General features: G+C 40.1%; 1 protein-coding gene across 1 annotated transcript in view; it reads left to right on the top strand.

Moving 5' to 3' along the window:
* Positions 1-6202: 6202 nt before the first annotated feature.
* The window catches only part of DESI2 (desumoylating isopeptidase 2), a 59764-nt gene continuing 47257 nt past the window's right edge, over positions 6203-18709 (top strand). Inside the window, exon 1 of the mRNA XM_037822439.1 lies at positions 6203-6475. Coding sequence (XP_037678367.1) covers positions 6434-6475 — 42 coding nt within the window. The 5' untranslated portion in view covers positions 6203-6433. The remainder of the gene's footprint in view (positions 6476-18709) is intronic.

The following is an 18709-nucleotide window of genomic DNA, read 5'->3' on the forward strand; positions in this document are numbered from 1 at the left end:
TCTTGGTTGATTTTTGAAGTTGCCAAGATGAGGTAACCAGGAATTCAGCAGAAGACAAAAGGAAGGGTAGCAGGTGGTCATGTAGTCTAGTGGCATGCACTTCAAATGAACTAGAATTTTTTTTTAAAGGAGGAAGGAGACAGTGTCTGGAATAACAATGAATAGTAAGGCTTTACCTTCAATTGAGAAATATTCTAAATGTTCAGTAGAATGAGAATGGTAGGTATGGCCCCAGAGAACAAAGGGTGTGAGAGAAAAGCCTCCACTTGGGATGCCCATCATATGAAATTCCCAAGTATACATCCTCATATGGACAACCAAAGTAGCAGACCAAAGGCCAGTTCATGTCTGCTCTGGCCAAGGTGTCTGGGATGCAACGCTGTTGTGGGCTCCAGGCCACATGATACCAACTAAGAGTAAAGCAGCCATGAGGACAACTGCCTGCCCAAATTTCAACAAGGATGATCTCCATTTAATCACCTGTATGATGATTATTGAATACGGAATAATTCTCCTGGAGGCAAAGGAAGCACAGGATTGGTAAATTAGCTATATTAAACCCTTACCTCCTAGCCAGGGAAAATTACATGCCTTGCCTGAAGCAATCACCCACTCCAAAGAGGAAATATCCACCTGAGCAGCCACTTCCGTGATTAATATCAAAGACTTAACCAATCATTTCACTTCCACATGAACAACCTGGTACAAATACCAACAGCTCTAAAATTCCTAAACAGACATCTAAGACAAAAAGCCCCATTATCCCCTAAATTTTCCAACTATGTTATCTCCTCAAACAGCTGGGCATTTTGAAATGTGAAATGGACTGTTTCAAGATCTATTGAGAGTCCACATTCCCACTTTGTAACACTGGACAACATCCAACTGAAGCAGTCAATATAGTGAATCAGTGATAACTGATCTAGCAGAGGATGGGGTGGAGGGAGCAGGAGTGGAACTGAGGGTAACCTCACAAATATTTCTCCTTTTAGAATTCAGAGACCAGTAGCATTCTGGGACACACAACTCATTCTTCACTCTGGCAGCCACCTCAGTGGGGTGACAGTTTTATGTAGCTATCTATGGTAACCAGCCTTAAAGATGGCCCCCCAATAACCCTTGCTTCCTGGTATTCACACTCTTGTGTAAGTCTCCCACGCTGTCTCCAAGTTGATCTGTGTGACCAATAAAATAGAGCAGAATGATGGTATGTCACTTCTGAGATTAGGTTATAATATATTCTGACTTCCTTCTTGGTCATTCTCTCAATCTCCTTTGGATCACTCTCTCCAGGAGAAGCAGTTACCATGTCATGAGCAGCCCTACAGAGAGGCCCACATAGTGATATATAAAACCACCTGCCAAAAGTTACATAAGTAAGCTTGGAAATGATCCTCCAGTGCCAGTCAAGCCTTCAGATGACTGCAGCCCCATGAGAGCCTGAGCCAGAACCATCCAACTAAGCTGCTCCCAGATTCCTGACCCTCTGGAACTGTGGGAAATAATATTTGTTCTTTAAGCTGCTATGTTTTAGGTAATTTTGTACACAGCAATGTACATAAAATAAGAGGCAGCTGGACTTAGTTCATCTCTACGATAAAAGTCAGGTAACATTAAGTTTTAAAATTTTCCTTTACAATGGTTTGGATGGTTTGTATCTCTCTCCAGATTGTGGAAAGTTTTGTCAAAGCTACTGCCTCTATATTTCAATGTGATTTCAAATCTTTCTATGATTTGCTTCATTTGCTGGGGCTGGGACTCCACAATTCACATTTCTGTCCTATTCCTGGCTCCCTGTTAGGTTCCTCTAGTTAGAAGTACTAAAAGGAGACCGGAAGGCAGGAGCAGGAAGGAGGAACTTCCTGTTTTCTACCCTTTCATTCAGCATGAATTTAGCTTTGGTTCTTCATCCCAGCAGCAGCAGATGATTTCAGTAGCAACAGCTGATTTCTAGCTTGCAGTTTTTAAAAATTTCCACTATCTGCCTCATTGTGCTCCCTCAGACACCAGCAGCACTGGCTTGCTCGAGTTCCCTCCTCACAGTTTTGAATTCCAGCTTATAATAGGGCTCTCATTCAAACTTCAGAAATTTTTAAATTCCAACTTCTTTGTTCCCTCAACCCTAGGAGTGCTAGCTGCTTCCAGCACTTCTGATGTTCCGTTTTTGTCTTCTTAGGTTTCCAATATCCAATTAATTATTTATATTAAATTCTCTTTGTTAATGTAACTGGTGTGGTTTCTGTCTCCTGCAAATCCTGAGTGATGCATCACCCTAAATAAATCTCCTAGTATGCCCCACTACTGTTTGATCCTTCATATCATTTATCCCAAATTTAAATTATAAATGTATGTATATATTTTTTCTGCCCTCCTCCCACTGGATTATAAGCTTCATGAGGTCAGGAATCATGTTTGTTTTATTGCAGATGCACTAGGGATACGTGGTGGCTGACACATAAAAGAACTCATTTAATACTTAATATTTGACTGAATTGAATGATAGATAATTTCAATTACTGGTGGATCAAACCTGAATTAGATGAGCAATACAACTCATTCCATCATCAGATGATGAATTCTGTTTTGTACCTGATGAATTTAAAGTGACCATAAGATACCCTGCGTTGAAGACAAAATACCACCACCACCCCATCTGTCCCCACTTCATCCCAGATAGCCACATCCTAGTCTCCAGAACTTGTGAACATGTTACCCTATATGTCAAAGGGGACTTTGCAAAAGTGATTAAGGATCTTGAGATGGTGAATTATCCAGGTGGTACAATGCAATTCAAGTGAAAGTGGGAGGCAGGAGAGTCAGAGAAGGAGATACGAGGGGAGCAGAGGTCAGAGTAATACAGCCATGAGCTAAGGAATAAGGGCAACCTCTAGAAGCTGGAAAAGGCAAGGGAATGGATACTTCCCTAGAGCCTCCAGAATGAACACAGCCCTTGATTTTAGTCCAGTGAGACCCATTTCAAATTTCTGACCTCTAAAACTATTAAGATAACAAATTTGTGTTGTTTTAAGCTGCTAAGAGTGTGATTTGTCACATCAGCAACAGGAAACTAATACACCCTAACAGAGAAGTCCACTAGGCCGCAAGTTATATTCCTCAGTATATATGTGATACGTACACCTGTGAATGTAGATGAGATCACAATGGGTAAAGGGAGAATGTGTAGAGTAAGAAGAGAAATGACCCAGCAGTTTGATCCCTCAGAGTAGTGCTGCCAGGACTAAATGAGATGTTAGCAATAGTGCCTGTTCTTCATACCTGTAATTTACTCAATTGGGTTACGTGGGGAGAATGTCATAGTGGGGAAAGGAAGCAAAGCAGCTGTACACAGAAAAACAAATTTTAGAACTTTATACACAACCTCAACATGGCTGGCAATACGTGTTGCCGTATTTTCCTAGTATACTTATTTTCCCATTCTCCCAAATTACTATTTTACCTCTTCTCCTTAAACCTACACGCCTCCCTCACCTCTCACCCTCCAATCCTGCCCCATAATTCACTGAGAAAAAAAAAGCCTTCATTTCCCCCATCTCAGAATTTCCAATCTGCCTGCATCTTATCCATTATTTCTGCCTTCCATGCCATCACTATGGATGAAGCATCACTCCTACTAAAGGCTAACTCCTCCACTTGTGCATGGGTCCTGTCCCCTTCTTACTTTGCCCTTGAAATTGTCCCCTATCTCCTACATCAACAATTTCTCTCTTTACAGACAAGTATGCCCCAGTAGCTCTCATCTTTAAAACATCACACGGCCCTATCCAGCTACTGCACCAAGGTGCCCACAGTTGTCTCCATTTCCTCATCTTATATTCATTCCTCAAACCATTCGAGCTGTTCTTTCAATCCCACTCCTCCCCTGCGACTGCTCGTGTCAAGGCTACCAACGACTTCCATATTGCTGAATCCAATAGTCTTGTGGCTTCTGCTTTACCATGTTCTTTCTGTTTTTTTCTCCAGCCTTAGTGGTTCCTCTTCCTCCTCTATTTGACCTCTAAATGGTGAAGGATTGCTAGAACTGTGTCCTTGGCCCCCTTTTATTTTAGCTAGATATTTTCCTAGGTTCCAACCAGATTTAAAGCCCATTTATAATGGCCATGACTCAAATTTGTTTATCCAAATGCCTATTTGACATCTCATGAATGTCCAAAAGCCATCTCCAACTTAACATGAAAAAAAAAAAAAACCCTCTTGATACACACACACACCACCCCCATGTTTCACGTCTTATAAATGGAACAACCATCCACCCAGTTGCCCATGTAATCGGGTAGCTATCCTTGAATTCTCTCTCCCTAACAACCTCACATCCAAACTCTTAACAAGTCCTGTAGACTCTATCTCCAGAATACGCCAAATCTTATTTCCTTAGTCTCAACCACTAATAGTAAAGTTCAAGTCACCTTCTAACATACACTTTTGGAACAGCTTCCTATTTGGTTGACTCAATTAGCTTTAGCCATGTAACCACCCCCAAAGCTTCATGCCTTAAAACAACATTTCTTACATTCTGTGGGTTGTTTGGGCCAGCCATTCTTCTGGATAGGGCTGGCTTGCTAGACAGGGATGGTCCAGGAGAGCCTCACTCACGTGTCCGGCAGTTGGGAAAACATCAGCTGAGCTACAGTAATGATTTAACCATGTGTCCCTTATCATCCATCAGGCTAGCTCAAACTCATTAACATGGTGGCGGTGGCAGGATTCCCTAAATTGGCAGAGGGCAAATCCCAACTTGCAAGTGTTTTTCAAGCCTCTGCATTGTGTTTGTTAATGTCCTACTGGCCAAAGCAAGTCAAAGGCTGGCACAGACCCTGTAGAGAGATAATAATAAAGGGTGTGGATAGAAGGATGGGAATGATTTGTGGCCATTTTTTTACAATCTACCACGCTGATTTCCCTTTTCCACCTTTGCCAGTCTAAAATCCATTTTCCATGCAGCAATCACAGGAATATTTTTAAAACACAAACAAAATTATTTCACTCCCTGATCCAAAACCCTCTTACATCTTCACTTAAAATGTAAACCCTATTATGACTTTTAAAAAGCCTTACATGATCTGGCTTTTGCATACCTGCCCAACTCACCTAATATCATCTTCTCCTCACCCACTACGCCCCAGCAAGAGGTCTTTTGTTCCCTTGAATACAGCAAGCTCCTTCCTGACCCAGGATCTTTACACCTGCTGTCCCATTTTGTATCCCCCTGATAACTGCAAGGCTGGCTTTTTGTTATTCAGATCTCAGCTCAAACCTCATCTCATCTGGTGCAGCCAATCAACAGTCACTCACTCTTCATCACTTCTCCCTATTTTCACTTTCTGAAAAGCACATAAGACCGATATTTTGTCTGTCTCCCCTCCAGTTTATCACCGCCATCCCCAGGGCCTATGCCACTGCCTTGGCATATGGTAGGCACACAACAAATATTTGTTGAGTGAATGCAAAAGCACGTCCTATGTGCTAGGGTTGTGCTAAACCGTGGATACTGTACTCTCTTCCAAACTCGGCAGAATTGTTCATAAAATATACAATTCCATATTGAGGATTAACTGGATACACGTTACACCCCATCCCTCACCTGTAACCCACGTTTCTCTATTCCTACCCCTCTTCTTATGAAAAAATAAATGTGAGGAGAGGAGTTGGAAAACTTAGGGTCCTCCAGCGCCATTTCGCTGGCTTCATCGAGCTCAAAGCGACACAAATGAAGAACAGCAGCACCACCAAAGAGAGGCTGGAGGTGAGAATTTCCGCGCGCCAAGGGTAGGCAGCAATGGATCCCGCGGCAGATCCAAAGCAGTGCATTCTGGGGGCTGAAGTCCCCGGGAAGCCCAGCTTTGGAAAATCGGAGACCCCCGCCGCAGGCTGGAAGCTGTAGTCAAGGGCGAGAAATACGCTGCGACGAAGACTTTAGATGTTGAGACTCCGCCTCCGCGTTTGGAGCAGCGAGCGAGGCAATCTGTACTGCATCCTGGGAACTGTAGTCTTTCTGGAACCTTGCACCTTCGGGACGGACAGGCGCTGAAGCGGCGGCCATTTTAGGTCCCGAGGTGCGACTGCAGAGTACTAGAGCGCAGGCGGGTTCATGCCCAGCTCCGGTCCGGCCCCGCCCCCCGGCTCCTGGCGCCCGCCCCTCGCTCAGGCCCCTCCTTTCCCCACGTGCCTGCCACCTAGGGGAGGAGCCTGAGCCGGAGCGGGCTCGCCACCGGTGCGGCCCCGTCGGCGCGGGGGTATTGTCGGCGCCCCCCAGAGCGGCTTCACTTCCCCATGCTCCAGCCGCGGCTGCCGCGGGCCGGGCTATACGCTTAGTGCCCGGCTCCGGCCCCCTGAAGCGCCCGCGGGGGTGGGAGCGGCCTCCGGCTCCGCGCAGTCGGAGCGGCTAGAGGACGAGGCGGCGGCCGCGGGGAGGAGGATGGGGGCTAACCAGTTAGTGGTGCTCAACGTGTACGACATGGTGAGTGCGGCCCCTGGCGGCCCTGAGCCCCCGGCCCAGACCGGCATCCTCTCGCCGGTCGGGCTCGGACCCCGGCCCCAAGCTCTTCCTGGCTTGCGTCTCCGCCTCAAGCTTAGTTCTCTGTGGATGGGGGAAGGGGGGATTATTATGTTTTAATCCTCGTACACGTCTACGCGCCTGTTCGTGCTGCTCAGTCAACCCGAGGGCTTTCGCCGTGGCTTGGGTCGGATTGAACCTCTCCCACTCTCTCGGCTGGGCCCGACCTCTTGGCCGACGAGCGGTGCCCATTCTGAAAAGCTGCCGTCGCAATTCCCACCCCACACCACACCACCACCGTGACCACGGGTCTTCCCCCATTTCCCCCTGCTCCGATTGCCTGCCCTCTCCTCTCCTCTGCTTCTACTGCGCTGCACATCTCTTAATGTCCACGTCTTCAAAAACTCCCAAGCCCCTCTAAGTACAGAAAGTCACAGCTTGTCGATGCCCATTCTAGAATCTTTTCAAAGGTGAACAGAAGCCAACACACCCTTGCCTTCTAGGCAACCTTATTAAAATGAATGAGGCTAAAATGTATCAAGAATATGGCCCCGCTGAATTATTTATGAGGTCCTGGTGGTGCTCCTTTCCTAGATTCTGAAGACCACTTTCCAGGTGATGCAACAGGTAGATGATGTGACAGCAGGAAAGGGAAGAGAACTTGTCTATTATGTCATCTAACTTAGAGTACTGCAAGCACACAGAATCGAGTCCAATTACAATTTAAATACTCCAAGAAAAAGCGCCAGAAGAGAAATATTGTTGCAGTTAGATGCATGCTTGGACTTATTTGTTGGCTTTTGGTTGATTAGTAAGTTTCTAAATGTATAGTGTTATCTGTCGGTGGAAAGGGCCATTATCTGGGAATTATGTCCGAAGATGTAGGAACTGCCCGTGACTTGATGCGAGTCCTTGGTTGTGTTCTGATCCAAGAAGTTAACGCATTGAGGAAAGTGAAACTTGGTAGAAAACTTCACAGAGAAGAATCAAACTAGAGAGCCTAGAAAAAGCATGGCACTTTGTAAAATCTTTGGCTTACGTCACTAGTTAAGAAATCTCTAGATTGAAACTTTTGAGTTCGACTGAACACTTTTATTTTTCAAGACTTTTTATTACCTTTATAGTGTTTCTGTGCACCGCCTCCACTTCCCAGAGTGATCTGAAAAAAATTTTTTTTGATTCGTGAAGACTGTTACAAACCATCCGCAGGATATACTCCTCTCTTGAGAACACAATGTGCCTTTGCTTCTAGATTATTAAACCCCTGTATAAATTAGGAGTATGCGATGGTCAGAGGCCATGGTTTCAGTACCTTAAATCTGTGAGGGTAAGGAAAGACAGAGGTTTTAGATTTTTACCTTAACTGAAGATACACTTTTTTGTTACATAATGTGCTTCCTTAGACCTTAGGTATTCCATGAATCAGGAATATCATTGCTGATTTAGGTAAACATGGGGAAGGCTAGAGATGATACTCAAATCAATATTTTTTTAAAGGAAGGAATGTGCCGAAAGATGTTAATAATATTAACTAATTAGCAAAGATCTTGTTCCTCATACCGCGTTTGTAAAGTGCTTAGTTACGGAGGAAGCAGGCAAAGAAAAGGGTAAGTGACCTGCCCAGAGAATTAAAAATAGGATCTAGAATTTCTAGACCACAGTCTGATGATCCTCTCTAGTGAATAATTCCCTTTTTTATTTCTTATATTTTATACTGCTTTTTCCTATCAACAGTAGGAGAAGCATATGAATGTTTATCATGATGGTAAATAGTTGAATTATTAGGCTTCTAATAAATTTGCCCTTGTATGTTCTTTTAAGGAATTTTGGTCTGTATTTTATGTCACTAATTCAGCAACCTATAATTATTTTAATTTTAATTCTATGTAAGCCACAAAGATAAGTTTATTATCCTTTCTTCTTAAAAGAATTTAGAATATCATGGGGAGGTACAAGAATAGTAACAGTTCTAGACTGGATAGAATGATTTTGATAAGAGCAAAAAAAAAGATGCCAGAGTAGCGACTACATGTGGCTGTAGGGTCAGGAAATGCTGGGAAGATGTTAAGGGGTGAAACTTGAAGGATCGTAGGATCTCCATGGGCAGAGAACAAACATAAGCAAAATGGCAGGAGAAGAAAAACACAGTTTGGATTTGGGAAATAGCAGCTTATTCGGTATAACTCGAGTGTATACGTGAAATACAAAATTGCAAGTTTGATTAGAACTTCATTAGATGAAGCCTGAGTGGAGGACTTGGGGGGTGGGGTTCTTTGGGCTAGGACAAACCTTTTGAAGTTTTCATGGAGAACAGGTGATCAGAGTTATGTTTTAGAATTAAGACCCGTGGATTAGGTATACATTTTTTTTATATATACTCATTTTTCTCAGTCACTTTTGGTTTTTGAAGTTTTTTTTTTTTTGTTTTTTTTTTTTTTTGCTTGATGCCAAGGGTACTCTCTTACTCTCTTTGATAATACTTCCTATTCATCATAGATGACTGTGATGAGAATTGCTGTCATCTGTGCAGGTGTACATCAGCTATCTCATCCAAACTTTTTAAACATGAAAATCAACCTTTGGTTTGTGGTTGTAATCACTGTTTTTTTAGGAACCTCTTGCTGTGTATCCTTGTGCCTCTTTTCCTGTCAGATTGTCACATGTTCCAATTCAGGCTGTATTTTTGGTTGGGCGGTTGCTGGTCATTTCTATCCTTCTATAACTTTGCCACATATATGAAAGTAATTTAATCAGGGTCACCTATATTAACTTCCTTCTCATAGTATAATCATCACAAGGTTACTTACTCATGCATAGTGCTAAATTATTGCTTGCTGCCTTCTCAGTGATTATGTTCCTCTGTGTACTTTGGGGTAATTCTGCCACTAACAAAACATGCCCTGGAGTTATTTTCTGAGTCTTGGGAATGAGTTTATTCACTTATTCCTAATTTACTAGCATATATATCAAAGAAGTTGATTCAGATTAGTTTCAATTACTGGGACAAATCTCTGGTGTAGTGGCTTTAACACAAGACTAATATGAAGGTCATTTTTCATAGATCCAGGTTTTGTGCTTTTCAGATTACCTTGATTGCTACTGAGTTTTTATAAAATAAAAATGGGTAGTAGTGTAATAATGTTTGTAAATTCATTATATGAACACAATTCTTCCTATTTTCTTGCAGTGGTAGAAGTGAGGTCCCATTCCTTACTGGCTGTCACCCAGGAGCCTCTTTCAGCTCCTTAAAGCTGCCTGCATTCCTCCTCATCTGCCTCCTTCATCTTCAAACCAGTAATGAAGCATTGAGTCCTTTTTATGCTTTGAATATCTTTGACCTCCCATTTTGCTCCATCTCTTCTACCTCAAGCTGGAGAAAGTTCTCTGCTTAAGGGTTCATGAGAAGGGACTCACCTATCATAGGACAGTCTCCCTTTCCTAAGGTCCATAAGCTTTTGCCATGTGACATAGTATGCTCAGGTTCCAGGGACTTTGAAGGGCCATTCTGCCCATCGCACCATATAGGAAAGGTATTTCATGAATGCAAAAATATTAAGTGGTCCCTTTCAGAATTCTCTTGACTTGGCATGGAATAAATATTAACCTAGTACCTTAAAATGAGAAATTTAAAGCATTCAAAAAACAAAGCATAGAAACCTTTTATGACTGGTAAATACTCAGATGTTAATAGGGTCCAAACATGTTGGTTACTAATTGCCTTTCAAACTGCACAGCCACCTTTACAGTGATGGATAAGTTCAACAAAATAGAACTTTTTTGAAACATGTGTAAATGATTTTAAAATACCAAGGAGTATCTACTATTTAAATCTTTCATTAAATGGATTTTTCTTAAGCCAGAATATACTTAAACTTTCCATTTGTTGACTGTCAGATTCTTTACAAAACTATTTGAATCCCAAAGCAATATTATTTATTATTGTTCAGGTGTCAGCCATTTGGCTAATAGAATGTAAAGGAAGACTGCCATAATAATCTTAAACTAATAGAAACTATAAGGCAGAAAAATAATAAAGGGAAATGGGATACATGAATATAATTTTGTTTCGATTTATCTAAAATAATTATGGTATATGGTGTAAATAAAAACAACACCCCCATCCCCTAAAAAAATAAATTAAAAATCAATTGGCCCCACATTATTTGAAACGAAAGTCTTTCCTCAGTAAGTTATGAGGATATCCTTATCATAATACTAAATTCTTGCCCACACAGAATTTTTTATTCCAGTCTCAGTACCACATCGTGTTAATTATTATAATTTCACAATATGTTTTAGTATCTGAGTAGGCCAGTTTCCCTTCATCATTATTCCAGAGTTTTCTTAGCTGATCTAAATTGATTTTTCTAGTGGACTTTGTAAACCTCTCAAAAAAAAAAAAAAAGTTTTTTTTTTTTATTGGAATTGCACTAACCCTATAAATTAACTTGGGAAGAATTGCTTTTCTCCCCATTGAGGAAAATAGGATTTGTTTTTTACTTTTTGAAATTTCTATCCAAAAAAATACGCCTGAATAGTTATATAAATTAATGCCACAGTCATGTACCTGAGCTATTAACAGTATATTTACATGAGAAACTAAATTCTGCTATTGCAGTTTGTAATGCTGTGCTTTATTAATGTATCTTTTGCTATCTAAACAAAATTTAACTTAGAATTTAATGGTGCAAAAGATAAATCAAGATTATTTGGAATATGAATTTTGAGACAAGGACATTATTCAAAAACTATTGCTAAATTATTAAATAGACTTGGCTGGAAATTAAAGTTAATACAAACAGAGAAACCAGTATGATACAAGTGCTTCTTCATGAGATTAGTCTGGGTCTTTAGAAAAACTAGAAGAAAGAAATGCTGTCTCCTCCCCCTGACATACACACACACACGCACACACATGCAATTGGTTTCAAAGAAGACACAACTTGTAGGTTAGATTACAAGATTACAGGAACACTGGTGCTCCCTCCTCCTGGATTGTCATTGAAATGAAAACCCTCTATGCTGATAACTATTAGTTATCTAGAGCTGAGTGACAAATTTTCCCAAAACATAGTAGTTTAAACATATTTTCTGACATTTTCTGTGGATCAGGAATTCGGGATTAGTTTAGCTGGGTGGCTCTGGTTTGCATGTAATTGCACTCAAGATTCTGGCATTTGAAGGCATGACTGGGCTGAGAGATCTTCCAAGATGGCTCAGTCATAAGAATGTTGCCAGAAGGCCTCAGTTCCTTACCCTGTGGCCCTCTCCATAGGGTTCTCGAGTATCCTTATGACATGGCAGCTAACTTCCAGAACAATCCAAGAGATCGAGCAAGAGGAAGCTGCAGTGCCTTTTGGCAGCCTAGTCTCCGAAGTCACACACTGTCACTTCCACTTTATTCCGTTTGTTGAAATCAGGTCACTAAGTCAGCTCATACTCCAGAGGAGGAGAATTAAGCTACACCTCTTTAAGAAAGGATCATGAAAAAATTTCTGGGCATATTTTTTAACCACCACAGTTGCCAATCTCATACCAGAAACGTTAATGGATTTCTTAAAGGTACGCTGCAGGTGCAATTAGAAATCATAAAATAACTAAACCCTTTCCACTGAAAGAGCTGTTTAACTGGAATGAGCAGAGTAGGCTACCTGAAGCTATCATACCTCAACCTGAGGGGACAAGGACAAGATTGTCAGGTAGTTAGGGACAAGCCACCCAGATTCCCTCTTAACTTCTTGAGACCATAATGTTTGGACCTGAAAGGTCTGCAAGTTAGTCCTGGAATAATTCACACCAAGTAGAATGATTCATACCAGGTTAACTTTATCCTGAACAGTAAGACCCACCCACCTTCCCTCCAGCGGTGGGGGAGGGCTCATTTTGGAAATTTTGGTTATCATGACTATAGCAGGGTACCACTGCCTTTTAGTGGGTTAAATCACACATACTCATTAGCCTACAGGCAGGACAGTCCCACACAAGAATTTTCCTGTGTTCCTCACGACTTTCCAAATGTCCTGCCAGATATTCATATAGTTGAAAAAGCTATTTTATTCTCTGAGCCTAAAATTTAACCCCATTTTATATATTAACACAAAGTTTTTTGCATGGCTTTATTGTACATGAACTTTTCAGGAATACATCCTCTCAAAAAATTGTTTTTTGTTTTTTGTTTTTTTCTTTTTGGTTTGGAACTTTCTCAAATGTTTTCACCATTTTGGAAAATGGAGTTATTGATGTTCCTGATATTTGTGTCACCATTATAAGCTTTTTGTAATCTGCATTTATGGCTGGCACTACAAATATACTTTGTCATGTATCAGTTATTTATTGCCATTTAAACAAGTACCCCAAAACTTAGCAGCTTAAGAGAACAAACATTTATCTTTTCACATAGTTTCTGAGGGTCAAGAAACTATGTGATGGTTTTGACCAGGGTCTCTCACAAGGCTGCAGACAAGCTGTTGACTTGTGAGGGTGTCAAAACCTTCAATCATAAACTTTATATAAATATATATATATATGTATATGTATATTTTAGATGCTAAGGTATTAGAATAGCTAGAAGGAGATAACTGAAATGTGGAATTGTAACCTATAACATTGTTTGAAATTTGCTGTATAGCTTTTGAATTGTGCTTTGAAAGTTTTCACCTTTTTATCTATACCCTGTGTTTCACAATAAGGAAAGAACTGAAACTATAAAACTGTAACCCATAACAGTTTTTTAAATTACCTATATAATTGCCTGTTGAGCTGTACATCAAACGTTAACACCTTTCTGGATATATCTTATATTTTACAATAATGGAAATAACTGAAATTGTGGTACTGTAACCTATAACATTCTTTGAAATTTGCTCTCTACTTCTTAAATTGTACTTTGAAAGTTATCACTGTTACGTATATATGTTAAAGTTCACAATTAAAAATGCATTAAAAATTTTTTTGAGAATGAAAAAAATAAAACTTCAACCACTTCCATAACAACTTCTGACACCAACTGCAAATACTGCAATAACTCAATCCAATTCAATTCTGAATCTTAATTACCCTGGGTTAGACCAGACTCTTCAAGTTAAGGGCCATCCTCTACAAGGTTGCCCTTCGTGCACCCCTAACTAGTGCAGGCCACCTGCACTTCTTACCAACTGGCTGCGAATTCAGGAGACCCCCAACCCCACTCCCTGGTTTGGTAATTCACTAGAACGATTCATACAACTCACTGAAAGCACTGTACTTAAGATTATAATTTTATTATAGTAAGAGGATACAGATAAGTCAAAAGAAGAGACTCATAGGGTAAGGTCTGGGGGGTGGGGAGGTCACAGATGCAAGCTTCCATGTCTGCTTCTCTTGGAGTCAGAATGTGTCACCTTCCTGGCATAGACATGTTTCTTATCAATCATGGAATCTCTCTGGAGCTTCGAATGTACCAAGTTTATATGGGGTTCCAGTGTAGGCATTTTCAGTGGAATCAGTGCCTGCCTAGTTGAACTCAATCTTCAGACCCCCTCCCCTCCCAGAGGTCAGGGAGTTGAGCTGATATGAAGCTGCTCAAAGGCAGAGCTCCCTAATCACACGGTTGGTGATTGGCTCCACTACGTAACTGAGGTAAGGTTCTGGCCCACCCTGGAGAACAAAAGACATTCCTACAACTGGAAATTCCAAAGATTTAGAGGTGCTTCCCTAGGCCCTAGGGCAAAGACCAGCCAAGTTTTCATTATACCACGAGATTAATGCTCTTGTCATCTCACTGCTCAACTGGGGCTAGAGAATTCGCTTCCAAGCTCACATGGTTTTGGACCAGCTTTGCTGGCTGTTGGATGGAGATTTCATTTCCTCACCACTGGGTCTCTCCTTAGGAACTGCTCGCATTGGCAGCTTGTTCCCCCAGAGCAAGAAAGCCCAAGAGGGAAGCTGCAGTCTTTTATAAACTAATCTCAGAAGTGACATATCATCACTTCTGCCATACAATATTGGTCAAACAGACCAACCCTGTTACAGTGTGGGAGGAACTACACAAGGATGTGACTACCAGGAGGTAGAGATCATTGGAGGGTCACCCTGGAGGCTGACTATCAGAAACCTTTATTTCAAAAATGTCGAATATAAAGAGTCATAATATTTGGTTGGCTATTTTTTTTTTCATCGTTTAAATCCAACTCTTACAAGAAGGTGGAAGGCTCTAGCTGCTTCATTATGTCTTTTAGTCTGGTCACGCCCAAGAATTTACGTTGAAATACATTCTTTTTAAAGTTATTTTCCAATTATTTATTTACTGGAAATGCGTGTAATGAGTAGGTTGCATTAATTTCAAGATAGTAAAAGAGATATTATAAAATATTTGTTATAAAAAGAGGGGATGTTGTATCTGATGGGATTCAGAACCATTGAGATAAAGAGCTGAGAATTTCCATGACTTGCCCCTGGGTAAGTGGCCTGGCCCAAGCAAAGGCCAGAAACTGCTGGAGCCTTACTCCTTCAGGCTGTCTCACAGAAAAAAAAAAAAGAAGAAGAAGGAGAAAAAGAAGAAAAGAAAAAGAAGCTGCAGAGGGGCCAAGCTTCTTACGGTGATTACCTGAGTCTTTGGCTCTTTTCACATTTTTCTCAGCCATGGAATCAATGAATTAGAACTCTAATAACATTCGATGTAATTTTTTTTCTTCTATCCTATCCTAGAGGATTAGAGCAGGCATGGATACCAAAACCCAAAAAAAAACCAACTCCTTGACTTTTTTCCTCTCAAACTAATTTCAATTAATAAAAGTAATTTTATACCAGAAAGTCTCAGGAACCATGAAAGGTTACCTAGCTTCAGGAGGACCACTCAGAATTCATTCATTCAATACCCAGCCATAATTTGTGGAGAAGCTATTATAATTGCTGGGCAAATAGCAAAGGAAAAAGTTAAAAGAAAAAAAAATCCTTGCTTTGTTGGATTTACACAGCAGGAGGGAAACAGAATGAACATGATAAATAAGTAAACTATATGGTATGTTACAGGGTGAGACGAGCCAAAGAGGAAAGGGGCCAGGATGGTGTAGTGCAATTTCAAATAGAGTGGTCAACAAAGGCCTCCCCAAATTGTGCAAAGATCTGAAAGGTGAAGCGTGAAATGTTGGTATCTAAGTGAAAACTGCTACATGCCTCCACATATGTAGATGTACAGCAAGAAACCAGAAATTTTTAGGGGAATTTCTGGTTCATGCTCCCAAGAAGATTTATGAGGATCATTGAAAATAGAACAGACGGTACTGAAAAGGGAACAATCTAAGGTTAGGATAGATTCCACAAAGATGTAAAGTACCATTGCCTGGTTAACAACTACAGCAGGTATTAGTGAACAGCAGATTGAAAATGGAAGAGGACATAAAGAGATTTAGAAAGTCTCCTTGGACTCTGAGTAGAAGGGTCAAAAGGATCAAATGCTAGGCAGAATTTTTTAAAAGTTAGGAACATTCAACCAAAGACTGGTATAATTTGTAAATATTAAAGCCAAAAATCCTACAAATAAACACGGACATAAAAGGTTATGAGAAGGGAACAAAAATCAAGCTAACTTCAGACTTCTCTTGATAACAATCGCATGATTATAGATAATAAAACATTATAGAGTATTGAAAAGAAAAAAGGTTTATGTCTGAATTTTATAGCATATCAAGTTGTCGTTAGTGTGCAGAAGGGCACAAACAGTATCCACTTACCTTTGGGGAGGTTAAAGGATGACTCAAGAATGGGGTGGTCACAGCATAAAAAGAAAAGCCGTGGGTATCAATACTCATTTAACATAGCTAAATCTTATAAGTATGGTTAAAAACAATGCCAATATCCATAATGATTCTTCATAGAGAATAAACGTGATGCATAAAAGAAATTAAGCATTAGATTATAGTGCCCAAACCTTGGATGAGAAGATGGATGTAAAAACATACTGCAGTCCTATTAGGAGTAATGAGTTGGTAGATACAATTTATTCTTGTTGGTATTAGAACTTTGTGTTTGAGTTTATGTAAATTTTTGTGTATGTAAGTGTAAGTATTGTTGAGATAATATCAGATTTAGGGGACAAAGAGCAAAGAAAGCCATAGTCCATGTAGTGTGAGAGGAAACAAAAAAAAATTAAATTTAAAATGAAGACAAGCTGGACCAAGCATGTAAGTAATGAAATGATGGTAAATAAGTTAAAATCCTTTATTGAAGTTGTTGGTTTGTTTATAGTGTTCTTTGCCTTGCAGAAATTTTTAATTAATAGGTGGTCAAAAAACTGTTGGCCTCTTATGACCTTTTCTCTTCATGTCATCCCTAGGCAGGCCTTCTTTTACCTAAAATTATAGAAAAAATTTTTATGTTTGTTCCCAAGTCGGAACACCAATTATCCCAACACTGTTTATTGAATGATACATCCTTTCCCATGCTAGTTTGAGGTTTACACCACATTTTTTAAATTATCATGAACATATGGATTTATTTCTAGACTTTCTATGCTGTTCATTTATCTGGTTGCCTCTTCCAGCACCAATATCAGATATTTAATTTCGGTAGTCTTCCAACGTGTTTTAATATCCAGTGATGCAAGTTTTACTCACACACTCACTTCTCAAATAAAATTTAGAATCAATTTGTCAAAACTCATTGCAGTTTTAATTGTAATGACATAATAAATTTAAGAATAATTTTGAGGGGGTGAGAATTAATATATTTATAATATTGAGTCTTCGTGTTTGAGTGCATAGCCATTGCAATAAGCTATTCTGTTATCCCTTTTTAAGATGATGAAACTGAGGCTTAGTTGAAAAACCAGCTTAGAATCATGCCATAAGTGGTAGAACCCAGTCTTGAACCAAGAGCTCTTACACTAAGATCTGTGCTCTTAACCACCACATTATATTTCTCCTTCCTCCTTTCATCCCCTCCACATCTCAGAAAAAATGCTGTTTTTCTGTTTGATCCTTTCCTGAACTAACTTCCACTGTGTTCTCTGGTACTCATGGACTAGCAATGGCACAAAACATCCTGTGTGTCCTAAACCTTGTCTGTGAATATTTCCTTCATCTAATTGAGACCTGACTAACCCTGAGGACACTGCTTCCTCTGTACCCTCTTAAGTGGTAAGTATATTTTCCTCCCCTACTCGATGTACCACTAGACCTAGAGTTATAAACTAAGTGTGATCCTTTTTCCTCATTGCATCTCAGACCATTTCTTATTCTTCTAATATCCTCAATTCCTTTAAAGCACATGCCATCAGATTAGATACCTGCGACCACTCCTTGTTGCGGGCATCTACAGATATCTTGTTAACTCTCTCATTCTTTAAAGACATTAGGACCCTGGCCTACTCTTTTCTCACCACCACTCATATCATTATTCTTAGTGATTTTGATATCCATACAAATAATCCTAATACCCTGATGTCACTGTTCCTTGACCACATCACTTCCAATGATCTTGTTTTCTATCCACTCTCACAGTCATGTCCTACTGATCTTGAAGATCAGTAATGACATCCTTTCCAAAAACATTTCCAAAAATGTTGATTTCAGGCATCTCACTCTTCACGAACATTTCCTGTCTTGCCAATTAGACTGACAATTAGTGTCAGTCTAATAATTCTTTTTAACTTTTTATTTTGAAATGACTTCAAACAGTCCAATAATTCTTTGATCCCACAAGTCCTAGGGGAAGTTCAGGTGAGTCCAAAAAACCTCTCTTAAACATTTCCTCCTTTGGTCTGTCCTTCATTCCCTTCCTTCTACATCTGGGTTAGATTCTGTAGTCTACCATTTTAATCAGACCCCTGCTCCTCTATCATTCTTGTCTGGCAACCCTAGTTAAATTCAACCCGCCATCTATTCTACAGCAGCGGAATTCAGCTAGAGAAAAACACAGCCATGCTGACTGATCTCACTTAAAAATCATGATCGCGTCTTATAATGTAGAATATTGGGGACCTGGTGATAGACAGTAGCTGGTGAGGGGGAATGATAATCTGATATGTTCAGATATGTTAATAATGGTGAATTCGAACATTTGGTAATGGATAGGGGTGATGATTGTTTGTTAATGGGATTATAAGTATTGGAGCTATAAGAAAAAAAAGAATCATGATCACAAACCCCAAGAGAACTCTAAATGCTGTCTGGCAATGCTTCCTTTTTCCTCTGGTCAATTGAATTTCCCACCCCACAAGAC

This window comes from Choloepus didactylus, chromosome 2 (assembly GCF_015220235.1).
Source record: "Choloepus didactylus isolate mChoDid1 chromosome 2, mChoDid1.pri, whole genome shotgun sequence".
In the NCBI taxonomy this organism is placed as follows: domain Eukaryota; kingdom Metazoa; phylum Chordata; class Mammalia; order Pilosa; family Megalonychidae; genus Choloepus; species Choloepus didactylus.